Here is a 15,796-nt window from a genome sequence, read left to right on the forward strand (position 1 = left end):
TCCTCCCCACAGCAACACCTACAGCCACCCCAGGAGGCCTTGTCTCTCCCATTCTAAACAGTTAACTTTTTGAAACATTGTTCTTTGCCTTCTTTTATAATTTTATTAACTTTTTTAAAAATATGTTTTTATTTTTATTTTTTAAAGAAAGAAGGAGGGAGAGAAACGTTGATCGGTTGCCCCCAGTACGTGCACCAGAGATTGAACCTGAAACCTGGATATGTGCCCTGGCCGGAATCAAACAAGTGACCTTTTGGTGCACAGGACGATGCTCAACCATCTGAGCCACACCAGCCAGGGCTATTTTTAACTTTTTATTATTAACTGATTTTATACTTGAACAAAGGTTGCAATAATGTTAAGTGTTTGCTTTACACCTTTTACCCAGCTGCCCCTTGTGTTAACATCTCACATAATTATAGTATAACTAGAGGGCCAAAACTGGCAGTCCGACATCCCCCGAGGGATGTAGCAGTGCAGGAAGCAGCAGGTGGCCGGGGAGAAGCTTGAGCTGGCCCCACTGCTGCAGAGCCACTGCTGCAGAGCCACTGCCACAGAGCGGCTCCATAGTGCTAGCGCTGCCACAGAGGCAGGAGAGGCTGGTGCCACCACAGCTGTGCTCGCCAGCCGCAAGCCAGGCTTCTGGCTGAGTGGCACTCTCACTGTGGAAGTGCACTGACCACCAGGGGGCAGCTCCTGTGTTGAGCATCTGCCCCCTGGTGGTCAGTGAGCGTCATAGCGACCGGTTGACCTGTCCTTCGGTCGCTTAGGCTTTTATATATATAGACTAGAGGCCCGGTGCACAAAATTCGTGCACGGGGAGGTGTGTCCCTCAGCCCAGCCTGCACCCTCTCCAATCTGGGACCAATCATGGTAGGATCGGGCCTAAACGGGCAGTCGGACATCCCTCTCACAATCCAGGACTGCTGGCTCCCAACTGCTCGCCTGCCTGCCTTCCTGATTGCCCCTAACTGCTTCTGCCTGCCAGCCTGATCAACCCCTAACCACTCCCCTGCCAGCCTGATTGATACCTAACTGCTTCCCTGCCAGCCTGTTTGCCCCTAACTGCCCTCCCCTGTAGGTCTGGTCACCCCTAACTTCCCTCCCCTGCAGGCCTGGGTCCCCACCCAACTGCCCTCCCCTGCAGGGCTGGTCCATCCCAACTGCCCTCCCCTGCTGGCCTGATCGCTCACAACTGCCCTCCCCTGCTGGCCTGGTCCCTCCCAACTGTCCTCCCCTGCTGGCCATCTTGTGTCGGCCATCTTGTGTGTTGGAGTGATGGTCAATTTGCATTTTACTCTTTTATTAGATAGGATTGTTAAAACTAGGGAATTAACATTGGTACAATACAATAAACTACAGACCATTTTTAATTTCTCCAGTGTTCCCACTAATGTCCTTTTTCTGTTTCAAGATCCAACCCAGGATCCCACGACACTCAGTGGTCATGTTGCCTTACCCTCCTCTAATCTGTGGTAGCTCTCCAGTCTTTCCTTACAAGCCTGGTGCTTCCCCATGCAGCCCTGCATGCCCCCTTTTCTTGGGGACTGTAAGTGATAAAAACTTTCAATGGCATTAATCTCTCCAGGTCCTCACTCAGTCATCTCTATAAATCAAAATCTCACAGGTACAAAGAATGCAGGACTTTAGAAAAGTCTCATTCAGCCTCTTGAGCTGGGGGCTGCCTCTTCTATGCTGCCGATGGGAGGATCGGACACTTGCAACAACTCCCCAGCTCTTCACACTCTCTAAAATATGATTTTGCACTCCTCCCATCAAGAGGAGAATTTTTTTCCCCCAATCCCTGGAACCCAGGCTGGCCCACAGAGTGTTATGGTAAGTAACATGTGCCAGTCATGGAATCTTAGGAGATCTTACAAGCTTCCAATCTATTGCAGGATGAGGTGAGAGAGAACTTGCCTCAGGATCACCATTGCTGACTTTTCCTTTTGCCTCTGGCTCCCACCTGGCTTGGGGTGGCACTGTTATTGATCCTGTCTTTACTTAAAAGGTTAATATTTTGTTCATCATGGATTTTTAGTGTGTAAGGCCTTTCCCCCTTACCTGGGTGGGTTACGCCCAGTACCCCTCCCCATCCTGCCCGTCTTATACAACCCTTTAGCGGCTGCCGCATGGTCTTGCCGCTGCCCAAGATGTACCTTGTATATGTTCCCTTAGTAAACTCTGGTAACGATGGAGTTGTCAGCCTCTTTCTTTGGTCTCTCAGACCTGGGAAGTTTTACATAACAGATGCATTCTTGGGCTGGCATGATCCAGCCCTAAAGAACAGAGATAGCACTGGGCAAACTCTGATGAGGCTCTGGGGTCCTGGAGTGGGTAGGGCAGATGTAACTTGGGGAAGAAACTTGCAAGCTGCCTGCAGGTACAGGTCAGCTGACTTGCTGACTCTGCCCCTGGTGGTCCAAATGTCATTAGCCACCTGTTTTTAAGAGTCCTCATCTCAGGATCCCCCTCTCACCAGAGACAGGATCTTTGCTTCTGGACTTGACCTGCTGAAAATAAAGTGGGGGAGGGGTCATCCCCTGAGAACTGGGACCTCAGGCTGTGGGTCATGTGTCAGGGACCCCCTGTCCTCCCTCAGTGAGGACAGATGACCCAGGAAGAGCCACAACTTCTCCCTCCCCCACTCCAGAAGCTTCCAGCATCTGGCTCCATGACAACAGCTTCAGAACCCAAGCTCAGAAACCCCAGAATAGGGAGCAGTAAACTGAGGGGCAGTGGGAGGTGGAGGCCCCCACATCAGGGTACCCACCTACCTTGCAGGTAGGGCCACAGGGCACAGGTTTCTCAAGGTGGCTGTTGGGCTCTGGCAGGGATCTCAATGTCTGGGAGCAATGGGTAGAGAATGAGTGCTGTGAACACAGTTGGCAGTGGTCTCTGGGTGGGTAGGGCACAGGGGAGTCAAGGTGGCTGGGTGTTAAGTGTACAGGAGGGGGCCCAAGAGTCCATCCCTTTACTTCCTTCCCCATCTCCCCCTGCACCTCACTCACTGAGGGGTTGGGGCTCTCCAGTGGTCATCGGGCCCAACTCCAGGCGCTGAACACTGCCCAGGGGGTGATCCCTGCATGGGCCATCTTTGGGCCTGACCGTGAGATAAGAGGTTGGAACAGTGCTACTGAGCAGGACACCCCCTCCCCCCGCCTTCTGTGTTGACTGAGTCTCCACCCTTCTGCTCTAGGTCACTCTCTCTAGTGGCAGCTGTTCTGCACTCTTTGCCATTGGGTGGCCCTACTGCCCTCGATGACTCCAAGCCATTCTTAGCTGCTCATGCTCCATCTCCCAGGGCCTGCCACTTCCATGTCTCTTCAAAACAGTCTCCACTGCCCTCCAGACTCCGCCCTGGCGAGGACGTGCAGTTACTCCCCTCCTGGAGGGCCACCCATGCTGATACACCAAGCTCTGAGCACCTTGTACCACTGCCCACAGACCTGCAATCACTGCTCATTGTGTCAAGGTCCCTCACCTGACACCTGGGACCTGCCTGGTGCCCACCCCTGCCAGGGACGGCCTCTGTCCCTGTCTCCAGCCCAAACCCTGCCCTTTCCCTCAGCTTGTGCTAGGCACACCCAAGGCCAGGCTGTGTCAGATGTGGCTATGAGGTGCCTGCCTTGCCCAGTACTCAGTGAAGGGGCAGCCCTAGGTCAACCACGCTTGGTATTGTAGAGCCCTCCTCCCAGGTTATGAGAGCTGGGTTCTGTGCGGGGCCTTGGCACAAGGGCAACTGGCGCTGTAGCTGACCAGTGGTATGGAGTGGAAAGATGGGCCGACCCAGCATTTAGGAACCTGAAGGATTTAGGCAGAGGAAATGACAGAGGGCCGAAAGCTCATGAGAAAGAGGCTGGGGAGGCCTTGAGGGGCACAGTGGAGCAGGAACTGCATTATGAGTTGGTGGAAAACAGGACAAAGTCAAAGATGAGGCAGCCCCCTGGTGGGAGAGACAGGAGAATGGACAAAAAGGGACTGAGCCACAGCAACGGGAAAGGGACCCACACCCTTGGCCCCTGGTGCCTCCTGCTCAAGGCTTCTTTCCACTACCTCAGCTGCCTCTCTGCCTCTGGGGACAAGGCTTAAGGACACCACCCAAGCTGTCCCAGGCCCAGCAGAACTCTGAGGAGCAGGAAACACAGGAGTGGGCTCAGGGAGCAGGGACCTCAGAGCCTACCCACTGTCCCTCCTTGAGCCCCACAGGCATTGCTGAAGCTGGGATCCCCGCTGCCGGTAGCAGCACCAGGCCAAGCCGGCCCCAGGAAGCAGAGGCAGTAGGAAGCTGAAGATCATTGCCAGCAGGAAGGCATCGTGGTCTGCAAAGGACAAGGTGGGGCTGAGTCCTACGGAGGTGCACCACAGGGCCCGTCCCCACTTGCCCCCATGTGCGCACTTTCAGGCTGCACAGGGCCGCTGTCCAGGCTGCCACCCGACCCTGGCTTGTCGCAGGAGGGTGGAGCCCAGCCAGGATCACAGTGGCAGTTATGGTTGCTGTTGCAAACCTGCAGAGGAAGAGAAAAGGAGGGTCCCATGGGATCAGGGACCTCAAGGTCACCCCCCCCCCCACACACACACACACACTCAAGACCACTCACCCCATGGCCGTGGCAGGCAGTCAGACAGAGCTCCAACTCCTGAAAGGTAGTGTTCTGGCAGCGCCTGTCCTGGCACACCTGTGGGCAGTGGTGTGCACTAAGCACTGTGGGGCAGTGATGCTTTGGCCTAGGGACTCAAGTGGCAGGGAGGGGTTGGGTGGGCAGGGCTCACCATTGCAGGTCCACACTGGGTGCCTGGCTCCACCAGGCCCAAGTCAGGCAGGTCCAGCTGGGCACCGGGTAGCAGGAAGGCTCCCCTGCAAGTCACCTCCCCACTGTCCAGGCGGAGGGTAGAGTCCACCGGCATCGTGTGTGGTGCCAGTGGGCTCTGCTCCCCGCCCTGGCACTGCAGCTTCCCACACTGCGTGTCCCTGGGGACCAATTGGCGTGTCAAGCAGCATGGGGGGGGGGTCCCCTTGTCTCCAACCCACTCCCCAGCTTCCGGCCCCTCTGCTCCTCTCCTCACCGCTGCGTACAAGGCACGTAGCTGCCCTCTTCATCCCTTCCGCAGTTGCCATGGGCGTTTCCTGCCGAGTTCACCACGTGGAAACAGGCCTCAGGTGCTGGGCGGGAGCCTGGAGAAGCATGGGCGGGGCTGGGGACTAGGCTGCCCGCGCCCTCAGTTCTCCCCCTTCCGCCCTCCCGCCCCTCCACCTTTCCTAGAGTAAAAATTCCTCAGACCCAAGGGTAGGGACGGGGTGCAAGGCCGCGCGTGTCTTCTCACCAGGTCCCCAGAGCTGTTGGCACTGCTGCTCGAGCGTGGGACACGCGCCGTCCCAGCAGTAGCCACGGCCGCTAGCGCAGGGCGAGCCATCCAGTAGGTAGATGTCTGGGGGACAGTGGGGAGAGGCGCCCGTGCAGAACTCAGGGAGGTCACAGTCTCCCGCAGCCCGACGGCACGGCGCGCCCGCCGGCTTCAGCTGTGCAGATGACCCGCGTGGCGGGAGAGCGACCGAGACACAGAGGACAATGGACAGTGAGAGATCCGCGCCCACAGCGAGGCTCGGGGGCGGGACAGCCCGGCGGGAGAGCGAGGTGGACCCAAGCGCAGGGCCCCAATCTGCCAGGGCAAACAGGGCTGCTCCGCAGCAACCTCCACCCTCACCTCCGAGCCTGCCATGCCCTCACCTGGCAGCTGGCGCAGCAATCTCCGCGGGAGCACTGGGCCCCCGCACGCAGCGAGCAGTTGTGGGCGAAGCAGCAGGGGTCGGGGCACTCCTGGAGCCAACAAGGCGAGAAGGGACCAGGTGAGGGAGCAGCGCCCGGATCTTGGCGGAGGGGGAGGGCCGAGGGCAGCCTTGGCCTCCAGCGGTCGCACGCGGACCTCACCTGGCCGGCGCCGCAGTCGCACTCCTCGCCCTCCTCCACGAAGCCGTTGCCGCAGCGCGCCCGCGGCACCACAAGCCCAGAGCCCGGCGTGTTGGAGAGGCACGAGCCGCCCCCCTTGCGGAAGAAGGCGCGCAGCTGGCGGCGGCTGCAGGAACTGAACACGCGGGGGAACGGGTGCCTACGGGCGGGGAAGGGCGTCGGGGCGTGCAGGGATCACCCCCCCTTAACGCCCTGCTCCTCTCCAGTCCCTCCAGAACCACCCGTGCTTGGCCACACAGCTGCGTGCCGGGCGGCTCGAACGCTTCAGGGGCAGAGTCCAGAGTGGGCGAGGAACCCGAGCAAAGTCACACAGCTGGACGGAGGCGGGAGGGTGGGACTCCCGGAGCCAGCAGCTCAAGACTGAACGTCGAATCCCGACCCAACGCGGCCAGTCCTGTAGGAATAGCCTGGCTAGGTGTTTCTGAAAAGAATCCTGATACTCGTGAGAATTCACTTTCCTGTGTTTACTCCATTTAAGCCTCATAACTCGGGCCGGTACTATGATCATGCCCCCATTGTACAGAAGAGGAAACTGGGAGAGAAGCATTCACCCAAAGGAATGCAGCCCAGGAAGGGCCCCGGGTCTAGTGGAGCCTCCCTAGCAGCTCCTCTCCTCCGTCCCCACCCGGTGGCGCCCATACCCAGTGGCTGCTGCCATGACGCAGCCGCCTGGCTCCGCTGCCGCCTCTACGCAGCAGCCGTCGGGGTCGTGGCTGAGGCCGAGGCTGTGGCCTATCTCATGGGCCATGGTAGCTGCAGCGCCAATGGGGAGCTCCGAGTGATCCTGCGAGGGCGTGGGGACGGTCACTGCGGGCTGCGGAGACCGCCCCGCACCTCTCCTCTTGTCCAGTGTCCGGTCCCACGGAGCTCACCGCGGTTACGCCTCCAGAGCTCTCTAAGAGGCACATGCCTTCCACGGGTGCCAGGCCCACGGTGTCGCCCTGGAAAGCGCGGCCCCTGAGGGTGGAGTGCAGCGTGACCTGGTGACGCGGGAAGGCGGAGCCGCCCAGGGGGGGACCCGTTTGTGGGTGGATGGGAGGCACCCACGTGAGCAGCTGCGTGGAGTCGTGTGGCTGCCGCCCCCACAGCCCCCGGCGCCACTGCAGGAAAGCCCAGAGCGTGTTGTTCGCATCCGGCGTGATGCGGATCTGGTCCTGCTCAGTCCATACTTCCAGGCCGGTCAGTGCCACCTGAATGTCCAGGGTCCTGAAAATCTATGGTCAGGGCAGGACAGGCCTGAAGCAGGCACCAGGCACACCATCCTGTTGGTGGCCCCTCTCTTTCCCCTACGTTCTCTCTCCTCATCTCCAAGCCTGCCTCCGCCAGCTCGGACCTGCCCGCCTCTTTGGCCGCCACTACCATGGGATGTCTTCCACCCATCGCCCCAACCTGGTCCACGTAGTTGGCGATCTCCAGAAGCCGCTGTTTGGTGTGGTTTAAGTCCCGGTGCTGGGTCACAAACTGGAAAGGCAGCAATATGGTGATGTGACAGGCTGACTGGCCCCTCTCAGCCCGCCAACCCCCTGGAGTCTCCTCTCACCAGGGTGTGATCCGCCACTATGTACAGCTCCAGGAACTTGGGGCTTGGATGGGCCTCCCGCCAGTCCTGCAGAGAGGCAACAGTGACCTTGAGTGGCAGGCTGCTGGCTTGAGCCCTGACAACCAACCCCAATCCCTGGAAAGCACAAAGTTAACTTTAAAAATTTTCAAGAACTTGTTTCTTCAGCCTCCAAATAAATATCAGGACAGGAGACCCTGAACATGGGCCACACTTTCCTGTCTTTCAGATTTGGAGGGCTGTGGGTACTGTGTTCCCACTCCCACCACTGTCTGTGCCCCTGACCCTGATCTGGGGAGCGGGAGAAAGGCTGGTCATGTTCCTTTTGTCTTCAGGATCCTTCTGGTCACAGACCCCTTTCCAGCTAAGTAGCTGCTTTGTCCAGAAGATCCTGTGGGTGGAGACATCCTCGGCATCCCCAGCTGGCCAGGGATGCACATAATAGCTGACATTGCTGCTGAGCGTGATCAGACCCCTAGGGTGCAGAGGGGTGCAGAAGGGGGTGTGAGCGAATTCTTACCCCCGCCCCAGGCCCAGCCCCCTCCCCCAGAACCCCTCACCTTATCCCAGAGCAGGTGCTGAGGACTACCCAGGAGTCCGGGAAGCCCCTCACATGCCCATGGTAATAGCAATGATCCTGGAGAGCAAGGAATCCAGCCTCAAATCTCAGCCAGGACTGAAGTGGGAAGGGCAAGAAAGCAGGCTTGGGGGTGGGGAAGGGTTGGCTCCAGCCACTCCTTAGGAACAGGAGAATGGGGAAGGAATGGTGGGGAGGCCCTCGGGGAGTGCATCCCTAGCACCCCTCACCCTGTCCTCAGTGCCCATGGAAGTATCTCACCCTCTGGTTGGGGACCAGCACCACTGGCTGCCCATCTGGGCTGTAGTGGGTTTCTGTGTATCCTGCGGCCAGCAGCCTGCTGGGAAGGGGTGTTGTAGGGATCACCTAATTCAGCTCTGCCCCCTCCAGGATGCCCTCCAGCCTTCCTCCTTGAATGCTAATTGAGCAGCTCTATGAGTGAGGCACAGGGCTAGCACTTAAGAAGAACCCAGCCCAGCCTGTGTTGCTCAATGGTTTAGCATTGACCTAGGAACCAGGGGGTAATGGTTCGATTCCAGGTCAGGGCACATGCCGGGGTTGCAGGCTTGATCCCCAGTAAGGGGCGTGCAGGAGGTAGCCAATCAATGATTCTCTCTCATCATTGATGTTTCCACCTCTCTTTCCCTCTCTGAAATCAAAAATATTTTTTTTTTTAAAAAAAAAGAAGCACCCACAGTGTGTCTTAGGAAAGGGACAGGAATGACTATGTGTTGCTTAGCTCAGAAAAACCTTGGGCTACAGGGAGAAAAGCGAAGAGCAGGAAGGAGCTTTGGTGATGGCTTAGATATGGGAACTGGGCGTGTGGGAAGCATCAGGGAGGAGCAGCAATAGGGGCAGTTTGTGATCCCGTGGAGCCTGTGGCAGGCAGCTGGTTCCCCAGACCTAGGGCTGGGCAGGAGGAGAGGACTCAGAAGACACTGCTGAGGAGGTGGGACTTGGAGCCAAGGAAGTGTGGTTGAATTCCCTAGGTGGCACTTCCTGCTGCCTAGCCTTGTTGGGCATCTGGTTGAACCTCTCTCTAGTCCACCTCCCTACCTCAAGGATCCTTAAATCTTCTCCTATGGCCTGCAGACCCCACATATCTTCCCAATTGTCCTTCAGTGATGCTCATTCCCTTAACGATTCCATCTTTGGGCCCCAGCTCACCAGGATCCTTCCCACCAAGATAGATCAACCATAAGTCAATCTCTCTTAAAGAAAATCCTTGACCCCCACCTCACCTTGACCTCTGTACTGCCAGACCACCCGAGGATCTGTGATGCCTGCTTCTCCACCCACCCCCCACCCCCAGTCTTTCCTTCACCTTCTCAAGCTTTGCTCCTCACTCCATGCACATACACAACCTTAGGAGGTAGGTGATATGATCAACCCATTTAATGTGGGTGACACAAAACCCCAGAGAAACTGTGGGTAGGCATGGTGGAACTAGCTTATTCCTAGTCCATCTGATTCCATGGGGGAGAATAACGTGTGGAGTGCTTAGAGCAGTGCCTGCAATGAAATAAGCACTTGATACATAAATAGCTGTTGATAATACAGTCAGAATGGTCTTAAGATCCCATGCTCCATCTTGGACACCCACCCCATCCAGCCCAGCTCTGCCTGCTCATTCACCAACTTAAAATCTCTGGCTCTGCACCATCCAGGGTACTCAGCACTAAAATGGCCTCTATGATCCGGCCCCACTTGGACTCCCCAAATCTGTTGCCCTTTGACCCCTTCCCTGCCAGACTAACTGTGCTCCCTGAATGTGCCTTGATCTTTGTACCACTTCACCTTTGCCCTTGTCATTCCATTAGCCTGGCGAGCCTGCCCATCCAGGGAACCTATCTTGGATTCTCTTTGGACTCAGGGTTCTTTTCGAGAGCCCATTAGGTGATGCGCACTCATTTCTGGCAGGGAGCTGACAAGATGCTCCTGGGGCCTGGGTGAAAGATGTGCCCCAAAGCAGGGCTGACCCAGCCCAGCGGGCCATTTCAGCCTCAAGGGAGCCCTCCCCATTCCAGCCTCCCTCCTGGGTTCCCACCAGTCCCTGCCCCCAGCATTGCTCCCCACCCCCAGAGAGAGAGGCTGTCTTGGCTCCCAGCCCCCTCCCTGGCCTGGTACTCACTGGTTCTTCTCCAACTCCAGGAGGAGCTCCTGGCCTCCAGCCTCCAAGGCTAGCAGCCCGGTGTCGAGCTTCAAGGCCTAGGCAAGAAGGAGTGCAGGGCTGAGGTGGCAGGCAGCCTGGCCTCCTGCTTGCCAGGGAGCTGGTGGGTGGGGAGCCAGCTGGCCAGGGAGTTCATGGGGAGAACATGGGGCTGAGGGGCAGAAGGGTCCCTGCTTGCCCTCGTGGACATGGATGGGTGTGGGGGTGAAAGCATGCTGATGGGCATGGATGGTGTGGGGGTGAGATGTTCCCAAACTCAGGATGTTTGTTCTGACAACAGCCATTTGATGTAGCCTATTAGGTACACACCACTTCCTCCCTAGAGAGACGAGGGGTCCCAGAAAGGTGCCCTGCCTTGCTCAAGGTTACTGGGCCTTCCCTCTGGCTCTTCCTCCTCTTTCATGCCTAGGCTTCCTCTAGCAGGAAGGAAGTGGGGTCCTGAAGACAGTGCAGGGGATGGGTGGATGTCAGGTAGCCGTGGCTCAGGCCTCCTCACAACCTCTTGTTTTGGCATCTTTTCTCCCCACTCCCTGTAGAATTCAGACTTTACTCCTCCACCTCCAATTCTGACAAAATGTCAGGCCCTGAAATTCCTTCGTCTCCAGCAGGCTCGCCCACACCTGTTTCACTGATCCTATGAAGTAAACACAGACCCCTTGCCTAGGCCAAGAGAAAAACACTGGCGTTCTTGGCCAGATTGGGTGGGCGGGGGTAGTGGGAGGACGTGGGCCTGGCCAGCCTCTCCTTCCCTGCTCTCTTCGCTGCTTCCCACGTGGGAAGACTCATCTACCTCCCTTGTCCATTCAGCCTGGCTGGGGGCCCAGAGTCAGAGGCAGTCCAGGAGCCTCCGGGAGAGCTGCTGTGTCTTCGGAATGCTAGCCCCAGCCCTCGCTGGCCCTTCCTTTTTAGTCCACAGTGCACGGGGCTGGGCCGGAGGCCAAGGGGCTCCCAGTCTTGGAGTGGAGACTTCCTCCGCAGGTGGAAAGCAGACAGCTCCCTACCCAGCAAGAGCCCAGCAAGGCCCCAAGCATGAGCTCATGGTCCCAGAATGCCACTTGCTTTATTGGAGAAAGGTTTGTACCAAGGAAAGGCAGCAGCCTCAATGAAAAGTCTCCTCCTGCCACCCCAGACCCCAGAATCCCCTCTCTGTCCCTCTGCACCTCTGTCCACCTGCTGTCCTCACTTCTTGCCCTCCTAGTGACTTTACTCCTCACTATGTACCCCATCCCTGACCTGAAATGTGAGTGTTTCCTTCCTCTGGGACAGGACGCCCTGCCTCAACACTGACCTCGTCTTGGCAGGCTTCCTGGGGGCAAGGGCCAGTAAGTGGGAAAAGCAAGACCCCTCTGGGATTCCGCTCCTGGTCACAGCCCAAGCCAGACCAGGAGGGTCCACAGTCAGATTGACTCCAGCATGAGCCCAGCCTTTCCCTCTGCTGGTGATGTCCAGAAAAATGACCTCAAAGCTTGGACCAGCTCCATGCTTGACCACTTAAATGGGGACCCTGAGGGTCTGGGGGACCCAGTGAGGGAGCTGTGGGCCTGTGTCAGCCTCCCAGCCTCATGGCAGTGCTCTCCTGTCTTCCTCTTAGGTGGCTTGGACAATGGGTTGTCCTTTCTTATCTGAAAATTCAGGATGAAGTGGGCTCTCTAGGTTTGGGGCACATTGGCCAATGGTTTGAAGTCTTTCAGACCCGAGTGGGTCTCAGACTTCTGGGCTAAAGAGCTGTGTGAACTTGGACAGTTTCTCCAACCTCTCTGGGCTTCAGTTTGCCCCTCTCTGAGATGGGCATACCCAGGCCACTGGCCTCCTGGTTTGCAGCACAGCTAGCTGTGTGGCACATGTGGGTGGGGCTATGGTTATTCTGAAAGTGTGTGATGGGTGAGTGTTGGGAGGAGACTGGGGCAGAGCATCGTGGAGAAGCAAAATGGGGTGAGCTTGCATCTGAGGGCCACCACAAGAGTGACCAATACCCCCTGGACAGAAGTAGATTCTGCATGAGCCCGTGAGGCTGAAGTTTCAAGCCCCTCAATGGCAGGGTCCTAGAGGGGACAGCAATGTGTCCACAGGGGCACATGTTCTGGAAAACTTTGCGAAAGGCAAAGTTTGTGTTTTCGTAAAGAGATCCCTGAAGTTTCATGCCTGGAGAGCTGTGGAAAGGGAGAGAAAGAGGAGGCAGTGGGAGTGAGGGAGAAGCCTGAAAATGACTTCCATGTGTGCAGGCTCACATCATCTAGATGTCTCCCCACCCCTGCCTGCTAACCCTTCAGGGAGGAGCCTAAAGGACTGGGAGGGGAGACTGAGGGAACACAGTAAAACTGCCGCACTGCAATCTGGGGCGGGGCCCAGGGGCTGGACAGCCGGGGCCCTGCAGAGGAAGGGATGATGTGGCACTGACCGGCTCCTCCAGGGTGACCATGCGCCAGGCTCCTCCGTCCAGGACCCAGTGGGGGGTGACTGGCTCTCCGGGGGTGTTTCCTGGTGTGAGGACAGAACACAGGGTGAGGGGGAACCTGAGGAGCAGAGGGAAGCAGGAACAACAGAGGGATGGGGTTTGACAGCAGCAGGGAGGACCATCCATCTTCAATAATCCATAGGGTGTCCTGGGAACTGAGGAGCAGCCTGGGGGGTGGCAGAAGAGAGACGGAGGAGCCTAGGAAGGATAGTTCTGCTGGGGATGCTTGGAGCCCCACTGATCTTGGGGGAGGGCTTGGTGTCAAAGGTCACGAGGGAGAGACTAAGGCCACCAGTGCAAGGGGGAAAGAGGAAGGCAGCCTGGGATATTTTTAGACTGGGCAGCAGATGCCTTTAGGGTGAGAGATCTGTGAAGAGGATGCCTGTGTCCCCACCACCCTCTGAGAAAAACAACAGCTAGATGTTTTCTTGGGAGGCTCCCTTTGCTCAGAGTTGCCTTTGGGGGCTTCATGCAGGAAGTGGGGCTTCCAGGGACCCTGGCCCAGAGGCTGGGGGACAGAGCCTGAGTGCTCCCAGTGGGAGTGGGTGTGCTTCAGGAGCTCCGGGAGGAATACCAGAGCCAAGCATTACTCAGAGGAAGCTGGAATGCTCTCCTGGAATGCCCCCAATCATCTTCCCTAGGACTACAGTAACGCGCACTACACCCCCTGTAGGAGGCAGGCCCCAGGCAGCCCAGAGCCTGCAGGCAGCCCGACCACCCCTCTGGCACTCAGTCCTGGGGAAGCCCAGCTCCCAGACTGACATCTCCGTTACCTCCACCCAGCCCTGCCCAGGCTGAGACGTTGGCCTGTGGAAGTGGCTCAGCAACTGCCAGGCCACCACCCCAACTCCTTTCTCCTTCTCTGTCTCTGCCCCCAGACCCCGTCATCAAAGACCTGGAATAGCAGCAACTCCAGGAGTTCCCTTCCCCCAAGAAGCCTTCCCTGATTGGATGAGTGAGTTGCTATCAAGCAGTTGCCATCAGACAGGGCAAGTGTGGGCAGGGGTCTGAGTGCTTCTGGGGAGAGGGGAGGATCTCTTAGCCCAGAGAGGACTTCACTGGGTGTGGAGAACCAGGTCTTGCTGGGCCCAGGCCTCCCACATATTGGCCTCTGGCACCTTGATGAGGGAGAGGGAGGCAGAGATGGAGCTGTGGTGACTAGGGGAGCCATTGTAGTGTTGGGGAGCATAGAGCCCCTCTCCACTCCTCCCAGGGGGTTGCATCTCCCTCCCCTGACTCCAGGCTGAGGAGGAGGAATCAGTGGAATGCCTGGGGACCATCACCAAGAGAATGAGGGCTGTGGTCCCTCCCCCTGAGGGTTCAGGGGTCCTATCCCTGTTGGGTTCCCCCTCCACAGTGCTCTGCAAACTGCCCCCTTCCAGCCCAGCCTGTCCTGCCTTCTCCCTGACCCTCCCAGGCATTTGATGTCCAGGCCTCCACCAATCCTCCCACCTACTCAGAGCTGCTGATCCAGCCCGGCCTCACAGAGGGTTGGAGAGGTTACCCTCTGTGAGAAGCCCTCCTCCTCTAACCAAACATGGCAACGGTATAAACTAGTTACACGCTGGCCCAAGGCCCAGGATGGGGTGAGCTTGGGTGATGGGTGAGTGTGGAGGTCACAGTCAGAGATCACAGCAGGGTTTGGGGGGGGGGGTGGTTAGTGGGCTGGGGGCTTTCCAGAGGAGGAAGACCCTTGAGCCCTAAGGGATGGAGGTGCAGGAATGTTTCCACTGGAGGATGGGGCCTGGGAATCCAGGCAGAGGGGTTTGAGGGGCGGCACACTGCTCAGAGGATAAGGATTCCTGCCACTCTGCCTTGTCCCGGGCACAGTGGCCGTTGGGCGGAGTGTGCAAGTCTGGGCCCTTAGCCCAAGTTCAGGTGAGAATCCCTGGGCAGGTCCCAGGGACACCTTCCCAAACCCTCTCTATTCCCTGTCCTGAAAGCGCATTCCCGGGAGGGGGTCGGTTCAACCCCTCCATCCCCTGACAGTGACCAAGCCTGCCCCTCGGGGAGCTCCCACTCACCGCGGAACGCCTCGGCCCCCCACACCGACCACGGTAGTCGCAGTAGCAGCAGCAGGAGCAGCCAAGCCGGCGGCGACCCTGGAGCCCTCAGAGACCCCGGGCCCATCGCGGTGAGCGCCTGGACTTCCGAGCTCCGGCTCCGGCTCCGCTCCGAGCCCCGCCCCAGCTGGATCGCCGCCGACCCATTCCCTAAGCAGCCGGCCAGCCTCATCTGCCGAACCCCTCCCTGCGGACCCCGCACGCAACCGCGGCCACCCGCGCCGCGCCCGCAGCCGATCCTATCCCGATCCTGGACGGCAGAACCCGAGTTCGCCAGCCCCCGGGGAGCCGGGGCGGCCCTCCTGGCAGGAGCGGCCCCCTAGGGAGTAGAACTTGCCTGGCGGGAAGGGAATCCCCCGGGACTGGCCCGCGCCATCCCGCCCCACAGGTCTCAGAGAGCCCCATACTTGTAGGAGTGGAGGGTGGGAATGGGGTGCAGACCCTCGGGAAAGGCCTTTGAGGACCGTAGCAGAGGGGACAAAGGCCACCTGTCGCTGCTCGGGTCTGCCCATGGAACGCCCCCGCTCCGTGATCTCCTGGGGCGGACCTCTGCCCCCTCCTTGTCACCAGTTCTGCCCAGAGGCGCCCTGGAGAGCACCCCTAGGAGAAGGGAGGCGGGGGCGACCCTGACAGGTGCGGCGCGGCCCGAACTAGTCTCTGTGTCCCAGTGGCCGCCAGCCCCCGCCCCGCGGTGCTCCCGGGTAGGCAAGGGGAGCGAGCGGAGGCAGCTCTTCTGACGGCTCTGTGCCACTCAAAGGTGGGGACTGGCGCGCAGGTAGGGGCGGGGGAAACCCTAAGTCCCTGGCGTTGGCCTGGGGTGGGGGTTGGGGGTACAAAACCGTAGACTCCCGGACGTTAGGGATCCTTTCCGCCACGGTAACATCTGCTTCTTGTTTTAAAGGTTTGTTTGTGTGCTGAGTAGTAAATTCGAAGTTGTAAGTATTCCCATAGGGAGGGGTATTAAGCAAATCTATTTGTTGTTGAGAAATCAGAGTGTGGCAATT

The 15,796-nt window shown here is 58.4% G+C and overlaps 1 protein-coding gene across 1 annotated transcript; it reads right to left on the bottom strand.

Moving 5' to 3' along the window:
- Positions 1 to 2,239: 2,239 nt before the first annotated feature.
- Positions 2,240 to 14,859, bottom strand: ADAM33 (ADAM metallopeptidase domain 33; the record flags this gene model as incomplete). The annotated part of the gene is given in 22 exon segments (XM_080684651.1): positions 2,240 to 2,293; positions 2,296 to 2,463; positions 2,465 to 2,513; positions 4,184 to 4,322; positions 4,400 to 4,508; positions 4,602 to 4,679; positions 4,774 to 4,972; positions 5,068 to 5,176; positions 5,326 to 5,521; positions 5,730 to 5,819; positions 5,931 to 6,108; positions 6,611 to 6,753; positions 6,842 to 6,926; positions 7,017 to 7,183; positions 7,359 to 7,430; positions 7,510 to 7,575; positions 7,813 to 8,002; positions 8,088 to 8,164; positions 8,366 to 8,444; positions 10,236 to 10,312; positions 12,673 to 12,752; positions 14,754 to 14,859. Coding segments are annotated over 22 exon segments (2,511 nt in total).
- Between the last annotated feature and the right edge of the window lie 937 nt (positions 14,860 to 15,796).

This window comes from Plecotus auritus, assembly GCF_963455305.1.
Source record: "Plecotus auritus genome assembly, chromosome: 8".
In the NCBI taxonomy this organism is placed as follows: Eukaryota; Metazoa; Chordata; class Mammalia; order Chiroptera; family Vespertilionidae; genus Plecotus; species Plecotus auritus.